A 10,675-nucleotide genomic window follows, 5' to 3' on the forward strand; every position below is an offset into this window, starting at 1 on the left:
CTAGCTGCATTGTTCTTAACTTTGCACCTCATTGAATGCACCCCAGTTGAAGGGCTTCCTCGTCAGTCTGTTTGTGGCCAGAGTCTGGTGTGATTTCAAAAGACATTAACATCTATGTAATGTATATCTATGGCTCTGGTCTGTTTTGACAAAGGAGTGAGCTAAAGAAGAAACAGACTGGCATCCAGGTTAGCTGATACCTTCCCATCCCTTGTGGCTTCAAAGTAAGTCAATGAATGGTCTTCACTACAGAGAAATCAAAAGTTGTCTTGCCATTTCAGAGTTTAGGGTCTAAGAACATGACAAGGCTACTTAAACTGTTCTTGGAGGGCCACCATCCCACTGGTTGCCTTCACCCCAGAGACCAACCACTCTTCTCCCATCTCCTTGTACGAGAGGAAGAGTTGTCAAGCTTTTTTATTAGATATTCCAGTTGGTTTCTTGCTCTGGCTAGAATTTTCTAGTTTGGTACACCGATCTAGGATCAGTTTACCCTGTCCAAATCCTAACCTTCACCATTACGGATGGGGGATGCAAACGGACCTTAGCTCAGTGGGCATCTACTCTCTTCTTACCACTCCACTTGGGGACCCCACACACTGTGCCCCCCCCAGGACCAGCTAACTCTGTTTTTTGTAGTGACTAGCCCTGGACCCCTGTGATCTGTAAGGGAAGAGAGAATGGTATTTTTGCATGTCAGAGTTTTGTTCCCCTGCCCCTCTTCCTCTGTCTCTTTGATTTCAATCTGTCCAACGATATCTTTTATTTAATGTGGGAATAGTACACAGAAATAAATTATTAGTTATTTTTTTAATGCTGTAAAGTGGATTGGTTGACTCTTGGTTGTCTGATGGTTATCTTGGTTCCAAAGCAAGCAAACGGCACATATGAAAGAGTGCAGTATTTTACATTGTATCATGTGATTCATTCATCTGAAAGAGTGCAGTATTTTACATTGTATCATGTGATTCATTCATCTGAAAGAGTGCAGTATTTTACATTGTATCATGTGATTCATTCATCTGAAAGAGTGCAGTATTTTACATTGTATCATGTGATTCATTCATCTGAAAGAGTGCAGTATTTTACATTGTATCATGTGATTCATTCATGATTAGGCATTTTGTCTTCCAACTGTGTTTAGCAATAGAAACAAAAATAGTGAACCCTTCCCACAAACAGAGATCCTTCTGGGTAAGAGAGAGCTTTATTGGTAACACTGCACATTTGGTATCTATAGAAAGAAAGCCCGAAATGTGGCCATCATTTTACAGAAGAACCCGTACATTACATTATTATTGCATATTCACAGGCAATGTATCTCAAGCAACCTACCAGGGGATGGTCACGCAAAATGTGACACATTTCAAACTTGAATGACTACAGTACAATGCAAGATTACTCAATTACATTGAATTAGACTTCTCAAAACACCTTTAATATTTAGTGCTAAAATGCAGACACCAGATGCATCAACCACAGAAATGAATAAATATATATACATTTGGATCACAACGGCATCACCCAGGGGGAATGGAAACCTTTGTCAACATTAAGTGCGTACACTAGCAGCAAGGGTCCTGTTTCTCCTTAGAGTTTTGGCTTTCACTTCAGTTCTTTCAGGTCCAAGTGCAAAATAAGAAAAGTGGATTGTTAGGCAATTAGGAGAAACAACTGTACAGAAGAGAGAGGTTGAGTTAAAATACAAGTAGTCTCCCTTTAAAAAATCCCTCAGCATGGCTATGGGATGTAATGATTCTGAATGACTTGGACTTTTCTGTAGAGTAGGCTATTCAATAGTAAATGATATGGAGATGATTAAATAAGTATTAGCCTGGTATATACATTCATAAAAGAGGTTGCCTGCCACGCACTGGAGGAAAAACATTGTTAGGAGGAGAAACAATAGAATTATCAGTTTCCTGTAACTACACGCAGAGAGAGCTGGTTTCCTGCTGAATGCTTTTAAAGGAGGATGATATTCATTTGGCCTTAAACAGTCGACAAGGCTGAATCAAGCAATGGCTGTCTATGAAAGTATCTAAAGTGCATAAATGCACACTGGTGTTGACACAGCTTACGTTTTTTTCCGTGTCTGTGATGTGTTATGAACTCAATAGTGTGTGACAATCTTACTCCAGTAACCGTGAGTGCATCTCTATAGCCTGTAGTGGCTTCATTTCTGAAGTGGCTTCCTAAATGTAGGAAAGGAGACAAGAAGAGGAAGCCACTTCAGACTATTGAAATGCACTCCTCGTCAGCTACATAAACAGAGATCCTATTAAATGGATTCTGCTCTAGCCTTTTTATTACATAGAAAGTCATTGAAAAAGAGGCTTCAGCACACGGTCATTCTTGTATGCTCTACACACTGTTGGTTTAAAGGATCTCAAACACATTTTGGATCATACAAGAATGTCAATAGCCTAGAGTTTATTTTTCAAATATTGTATTGTTTTCCCTCTGCACCTGTAACTACATAGGTGTTAAAATGTTCAACCCTGTTTTACATGTCAAATACCCACCCGTCTTGTTGGTTAGACAGTCAAATACTCTCTGATGAATTATAGCCAATCGGCCCACAGTGATTGGAGATGTGGTAGTCATGGAGATATGATGACGACGCGGGCCAAGTCTCATCAGTTACAGGCACAGCGCTGTGGGCAGGATCAGAACTCGTCCTCAGAGCTGTCAGCCAATAGCATGGCTTGGTCCTGGCCGTTGCTGCTTGGCTCCCTGGGTTGCTGGAGACAAGACGGCAAATACCAAAAGTCAGGACATTCATTACATGGAGTTAAAGGTTGTATAAAGCTCAATAAGTCCAAAATCTCTTCCATCTCCTTTCATCTGCACTGATGTGAAAGAAAGTGTCCAATGTCTTTAAATCAGTACAGATGAAGGTGTAGAGATGAGGAAGCCACTTTAAACTACTGGTTAATGACAAATTCTTAGTTAATGGCAATTTCTACCACAAGCTGATATATGCATCCTTTAGGAATAGTGTAGCGCTAGTGAGCATATTCTTATTAACCTCCGTGTGCCTGGCCTTCCTCCTGCGCTGGTGTTTGAAGCTGTTCCTCCTCTTACGGTGGATCATCCTGATGCTGTAGAGGGCCCCAACGATGAGCAGGGCCCCCATGATGCCAATGCCCACCGGGGCCAACATCCCAGACACATACCCTGCCTGTAGGGAGAGGGGACAGAGGTGAACGATAGGGGTGTGTGAGGGACGAGCAGGGAGAAGAAACTAGCCACACAGGAAATACAGACCACTCGTAGACCAGAGTGTCTTAGAGACAACTCTTCCAGTTTATGTTTTTTGACAAATTTAAGGGTAATAGGGGTCAATATTATCTCTGCTACATAACCAAACAGCCTAAAGGACCACACTTTCTAAAAGTATAATGAGGATAGTATGGTTCTGTCATGACCATTAATGGCGATCTTACCTTTTCTCTGATCAGTTCCACCCAGCTACGCACTGAAAAAAAGGGAGGAATAGTGGCTTTGAAGCACATTGAACCCACACAAGATTGTCACCCACTATTTCAATTACACTTCTTTCCTAATTGAAAATATCTCATATTTGATGGCCACAAAGAGCCAAAGTTAGTTTTATGTGCGCATGCATTCGTGTATGTGTCTCTCACTCAGGCCCTGATTGCGCTGCACCCAGACAGGAGGCGGGGGATGAGGCTGTAGGGAGGTCGAGTGGGGGCTGGGATAGGGGTCTCCTTCTGTTCCTCTTCGCTGTCCTCTGACTCCTCTGTGTTCTCATCCTCCTCATCCACCTCTGGCTCCTCTACAGGAAGAAAAGAAGGAAAACAGCTGATTCAACTTCCTTTCAATTTGAATTGTGAACTTTCATCTTTACATTGTGTAAAAAATGTGTGTGCATTATGTGTTAGTGTGATTCCTACCTTCAGACTCCAGTTCCTGCAGACCTGATTTGACCACAGGCAGATTGGTTGTCTTGGTGACCGTTGTCATGTTGATCTGCTGGGAGGCGATGCTTGTAGGGTTGGGTTCGGAGGTGGGCGGGGTTTCCTCTGGGTTCTGTATGGTCTCACTACCACCTAAATATAATCATCACGGCTGGATCATTATAGTGGATATAGTGAAGTATTAACATCAACATCTAGTCCTTAGATACTACTGTAGAAACTTCTAGATCTAAACGGGTGAGTGTAAGCAACATGGTGAAAAGATGAAGAGGACGAATGGAATAATGAAGAGGAAGATTAATAAGAAAGATGTCTCACCTGGCTGTTCTGTCTCTGAAGGGCGGGGGTCTATGGGTGGACCAGAAGGACAGATAGGCTCAGAGATATCAGCCCCGGATGTCTGCCATGGTGACGTCCAATCTGGTAGCACCAGTGGTGGGACACGGGATGGCCCCGTGTCACCTGTGTCCACCTGGTCGAACTCCACCTCTGACAGTAGCATCCCCGTGGTAGACATGGAGACAGACAGCTGTGAGTTGCCGGGCACGAGAACGGCTGTCGCTACCCCCGCCCCTTCAGGTGTGACATCATCAAAGGGCTCGAAGATGAGAGGGAGGTCCTCCGATGACATTGTGCCCTCTGTGGACGCGTCCTGCAAGGGAGGGGCACTGGCATCCACGGCTGTTAGTAAAATACACACACACTGACAGATGTTGGTTCAGGACTCACTGATGGTCCATAGGCAATTCGTATAGGCTCAGTGACTGCTAGATATCAGCCTGTGACTAGAAACATGATGGTATTACTGGTGAAGAGAGAGGAGTTTTAGACCCACAGCTCTGCTTCCAGTTCTCAACTACATTCTAACTGCTCTGCTCACACACAAAAAAAGGTATAAATCTAATATAACATAACCATGGAAGGGATCCACCATATGGTGCAGCTTTCTGGGACAGGTTATTCTTGTAATTGTTGATGAAGATTCAATCAAAATGTTTATTTCTGCATCTCTTTCAGTCATGTTTGTTTTCCTGTTTGGCCCTGTCCGGGGGTATCATCGGATGGGGCCACAGTGTCTCCTGACCCCTCCTGTCTCAGCCTCCAGTATTTATGCTGCAGTAGTTTATGTGTCGGGGGACTAGGGTCAGTCTGTTATATCTGGAGTACTTCTCCTGTCTTATCCGGTGTCCTGTGTGAATTTAAGTATGCTCTTTCTAATTCGAATTCTTTCTTTCTCTTTCTTTCTCTCTCGGAGGACCAGAGCCCTAGGACCATACCTCAGGACTACCTGGCATGATGACTCCTTCCTGTCCCCAGTCCACCTGGCCGTGCTGCTGCACCAGTTTCAACTGTTCTGCCTGCGGCTATGGAACCCTGACCTGTTCACCGGACGTGCTACCTGTCCCAGACCTGCTATTTTCAACTCTCTAGAGACAGCAGGAGCGGTAGAGATACTCTTAATGATCGGCTATGAAAAGCCAACTGACATTTACTCCTGAGGTGCTGACTTGCTGAACCCTTGACAACTACTGTGATTATTATTATTTGACCATGCTGGTCATTTATGAACATTTGAACATCTTGGCCATGTTCTGTTATAGTCTCCACCCGGCACAGCCAGAAGAGGACTGGCCACCCCTCATAGCCTGGTTCCTCTCGAGGTTTCTTCCTAGGTTTTGGCGTTTCTAGGGAGTTTTTCCTAGCCACCGTGCTTCTACACCTGCATTTCTTGCTGTTTGGAGTTCTGGCTGGGTGATCAGCTGATGTGAGAAGGGCTATATAAATACATTTGATTTTATTTGCTGAAGTTTTTTTTTTTTTTTTTCATCTTGAAAAGGGTGTTCCAAAAAGAAAATCCTTCCTTCTACATACTACTCATCAAGGTAGCCTGGTTTCCCTTGTAGGGAAGCTTCAGGTCCCCAAAGAGAAGCTGGAACACACACACACAAATATACGCACATACGTATATGTACATACACGCACACGTCCCTGATGGATGCTAACAGGCTGCCTGTAGCGCTAACAGACAATCCTTAGAGGGACGCCAGACAGGCAGGAACAGTCAGGAACACATATTGGCTCAGACAGACTCCTCTATTCTACTGCATCACACAGTAATAAACTGCCTGGCTGGCCCTGCCAGTGCCTAGGTCTTTACTTTTCCTCTCTGATGGAGGGAGGGAGATAGAGATAAAGGATGAGTGAATTCCCCAGACTTGTATAACAGTCCCTGTCATTGCTGTCTCCTGGCAGTCATGTGAGGTTTATTTCCACCGTCAGAAATAGAAAGTAATTAGACTGCTTCCCTGGAACCCTGCCTGCTAAGGTTCAAAGTGAAGCGTGGAAAACCAAGCATTCACCATCCCCCCCCGATCATCAAAGGAGATCTCTGCAGCTAGACATGTCACTTTCATTTCCCTTCCCTTTTTAATGAAACCTATTGAAACCCAGCGAAAGGCAAACAGGCAACCCGTGTAATGGAATTCTATGGTGTGACACAACAACAGCTAGAGCAGCACCTTACCTTGTTGTGAGGCAGAGCAAGTGTGTTGGTGTGTGCATGTGCAAAAACTCAACATAGAATGTGGCCCTCAAGTGCATCTGTAGAGTAGACTCACTCCAGGTGGCTGAGATCCCAGTGGCTGTCTCTAACATATCCAGTATGTACTCATTGGACCATAGCATACTGCATACTCACCCCCATTTTGCTGTAGTGGTTCAGTCCAGAGGCTGTCAGGGTCATCCTGTCTGGAGGATCCTGTCAGGGCTGGTCCAAGGTCGGGCAGGAGGGGGTCTGGGAGAGCAAACGCTGTCGCTCCATCTTGGGGGTGTGGAGATGCAGGGCCAGCGGCCTCCAGACCACTAGGGGGCAGCGATGAAGCGTCTCTGCTGGATCTCCATACTGACGGAGGGATCGAGGTCAATGGGGAGTCTGTCTCCTGCCCCAGAAGAGGAGCTCCGAGGTCGGGCAAGCTCTCTCTGAGTTCCCCTTCCTTTCCTCCTTGGAGATCTGGCCTCTCTTCCAGGATGAGGTCTCTCCTATCCCCAGCAAGGTGCGTCCCTGTCTGGCTATCTGGTTCTGGGGCTCTGGCTGCTGTGGAAGCACCATGTAGAGCAGCTCTGGGTGTTTTCATGGCCACTGTCATCCCTTGCCTCTCTCCTAGGGAAGCTATCATGGCACCAGTGGTGACAGTAGGTACATCCTCCATAGGATCCTCTTCGGGCCCAACTTTCATCTCTTTGTCTGTGTAGAGTTCTGGAGCTTCTACAGGCAGTCTGTGAGTCTCCTTCCCCTCAGAGAAGCTCTCAGAGGCAACCCCTGTCTCTGCCTCCCTCCCGTGGCTCTTAGCCCATCCCGGTCCAGATATACCCTCATGACTGTCCACGTTTCGTGCCTGCATCACCGGCTCTATCCCCCCTGGTTTGCGTCCCATCACATCAGGGCCAGTGCCTCCCCCTGCTCCAACATTCTCTGATAGGTCAGTCCAGCTGCCAGTCATGTGTTCTGCCATCCCATAGGACAGTCTGCCAGGATCAGAGGGCCCAGATTGGACACTTGTTGATGTCACACTGGCAGGTGTTGCTGGTGTTACACATGCCTCTCCTTCCATTGGCTCCCCAGCTTGTCCATCACAGCCACTGTCCTGTGAGGCGGGTGCGTAGTCGTGGAGGGGCGGGACTGGGGTGCTGTAGACGCAGAGACAGACCCCTACCAATAGGAGGTGATGGAGAGTTGCAGGGAAGAGCATCTTTCCCATTTCTCACCACAAAGTAAACATGGAGACGTAGAGAAGGGTCGCAGTGGCTAGAATGGGGTGGTCAGATGACGGGGGCAGGTATGGAGATGGTATGGCGATTCAGCTGAGGAAAGAATTTCACCACTTATTTATTGCTGAACTCTAACCTAAGATAACTGAGGATTATATTAGCTTTTGTGTAAGCCTTTCCTTTGATGTTGCAGTCTGGCAGTTTTGTGGAAAATGTGGACTTTTGAGCCCTCTCTCCGGTTGTTGTACTTCTACTCCATTCCTCTCCACACACACACACACACACACACACACACACCAGTGTTAATTTTGTGACTATTTTTTTTATACAGTATTACATTTAGTCTAGTCATTTTGACTAAAATATAATTAAGTCTTAATCACATTTTGTCATTTGAATAATGACTTAGTTATTGTCAAAATGACGACAACAGTGGGCCATTTCAGTCAACTAAATGCCCTTTCATTGTAGTCACATCACATTTGTTTTGCGTCATTAACCCTGCAGGAGTATTCAACTCTTACCCTACAAGGTCCAGAGCCTGCCGGATAATTCATTGCGCCCACCTAGTGTCCCAGGTCTAAATTATTCCCTGATTAGATGGGAATAATGAAAAAAGTTGAGTTTGAGGGATAAAGTAACAAAATTTGCACAAAAATACATAGCCTTGTACTTTTTGAATAACATCCTATTCTCTTCCTAACAGCAGAAAAATGACAAACATACAGTATATAAGAATATATAAGAATTATCTGTCCATGTAAATTCTCAAGCACGGAGAGAGAGAGAGAGAGAGGGACAAAGAGAGGGACAGAAAGAGAGAGAGAGAGAAAGTATTGGCAATTATTGGTTGCACATCCGTCACTCGGTCATGTCATTGCCATTGTCATCCACGTTTCACTGACACCGCAGCCACATTGGTGTCCAACACTAGAACGGGGGCTAATGACTTTAAATGGGAGCTAATGACTGTTTCGCCCAGTGATGTGGTCGAGTCACAAATTTTTGAGTCCGAATCGAGTCCCAAGTCCCCCGTGCGCGAGTCCAAGTCCGAGTCACCAATGGTCGAGTCACCAATGGTCGAGTCACGAGTCGGGTCACGAGTCCCTATAGCTAAAGTCCGAGTTCCTATGTGTACAGTAGTCCTGATCCAAGTGCTCAAGTCTGAGTCACTTGGTCCCCATTAACGCAAAATACATTTTGGTTAGTTCTACAAAACATATTCTATCTGAATGTTCCAAAACATTAAGTCCTGCTGAATGAACCCTAGGTTGTTAGCTATAGCTAGCTTATGAGGTAAAATGACTGAACAAGATGTAGCCTAAACAAATGGTTAATGGTCAGGTCCGCAAGTAGCCTAGTTTTAGAATTGGCCTGCAATATGCCCACCAATACACGATAGAAAGAAAAAAACGTAGCGCCTGGCAATGAAATGCAGTGGAGAAAGTGAGAGGGTTGAACGAGATTACAAATTGAAAGACAGCCTTCTTTTCTATACTCAATGGAGAGAAAAGCATAGCTACACTGTTGTTTTACTATTAAACTCAATGCTGCTATTGATTTTAATTTTGTAAGGCAGCTTGTGTTTCTTAACCAGGCAAAAGGTAGCTAACGAGAAGGCTGGTGGGTGACTGGTTAGCTATGTGGAAGCAAGAGGGTAATTTGCGCGATGTGTATAAACGAAGGCGGAGCCTGTCTGTCTGTCTGCCCACACTCATTGCTTGCTCCCCCGCAGCTCACCAGCTGATGTGGGCTGTGTGTGCCGGGTATGGTGCATCCTTCCCACTGCTGAACAGAACTGCGCTGTGCATCTGTGCTGCTAATATTAAATATGTTATCACTGAAAAGCTCTCAATTTCTCCAAAAACTCTTGTCCAGTCCACTTAGTAGTCAGGTCACAGAGATAATTTTGTCTCGTCTCGTTTTAGTCTACTGAAATTAAAAATAATTTATGTTTAGTTATAGTTTTTTCTGGGTCTATTTAGTCAGTTATAGTCTCGGCAATTGCCACTGAAAAACAAGTGTTTGACAAATATTTGTCACTATTTTTGTTGACGAAATTAACACTGACACACACACACACACACACACACACACACACACACACACACACACACACACACATTTGACATTTTAGTAACATGTGTGCTTATCCAGAGCGACTTCCAGTTAGTGCATTGTACACACACACACACACACACACACACGCACCTTCTTACTCTAACAAACACTACCGACCCCAGCTGACCATCGCTAATCAATGTACACATGAGCCAAGAGAGCCGCCTGCTGCTTGACACCCACAATACCAGTTATGAACCAATTATGAGGATTAAAATAGACCTCCATCCAGTAAACAAACATCATCATCCAGACCCACACCACGCCATGCCGCTGTGGCGCAGGCATAAACCGCTTTAGTGTACAGATTCAATGCCAAGAGATCTAAGTAGCCTAGTCTTCTAGTGCATTCAAATCCGTGTATTCATATATGCGTGTGTGACTATGCCACATAGGCTACAGTAGAGACGGCGCTTCTCATCTTAGAAGCCTGTCATGAACCATATTCTATGGTCTATCAATATATAATGTTTGACATTTTAAACAAATGGGTTATGTTAGATGAAAAGTCATTCAAAAAATATGCACTGTATAATGCATTGTCCTTACCTGCCGGAGTCGTAGACGGGAATGATGTTCACCTCATTGCACAGGGCGGTATATATTTCTCCCCAGCCTTTCCTTTAAATAACGGGTGTATATTACAACTGTACCAATATCATATCAATAAGCTGCCAATATCGATCCGGAAGCAAGCTTAAGGAATAGCCTAGTCTTTATTAATGTGCTGATCACACAATGTAGGCTACGCTTCGGAGTGCGTGTGCATGCGCGCGCCTCAACTGGCAGAGTGCCTCGATCTGCTCTGTGATTGAGCGCGTGTAGAGATATGATTTATGAAG

The 10,675-nt window shown here is 44.9% G+C and overlaps 1 protein-coding gene across 1 annotated transcript; it reads right to left on the reverse strand.

Moving 5' to 3' along the window:
- Positions 1-968: 968 nt before the first annotated feature.
- Positions 969-10,632, reverse strand: LOC115139201 (armadillo-like helical domain-containing protein 4). Its single transcript, XM_029676341.2, is given in 9 exon segments — positions 969-2,744; positions 3,032-3,184; positions 3,450-3,481; positions 3,651-3,692; positions 3,695-3,802; positions 3,921-4,076; positions 4,263-4,625; positions 6,643-7,805; positions 10,383-10,632. Coding segments are annotated over 8 exon segments (1,989 nt in total). The 5' UTR covers positions 7,703-7,805; positions 10,383-10,632; the 3' UTR covers positions 969-2,669.
- Between the last annotated feature and the right edge of the window lie 43 nt (positions 10,633-10,675).

This window comes from Oncorhynchus nerka, linkage group LG13, assembly GCF_034236695.1.
Source record: "Oncorhynchus nerka isolate Pitt River linkage group LG13, Oner_Uvic_2.0, whole genome shotgun sequence".
NCBI classification, from domain to species: Eukaryota; Metazoa; Chordata; class Actinopteri; order Salmoniformes; family Salmonidae; genus Oncorhynchus; species Oncorhynchus nerka.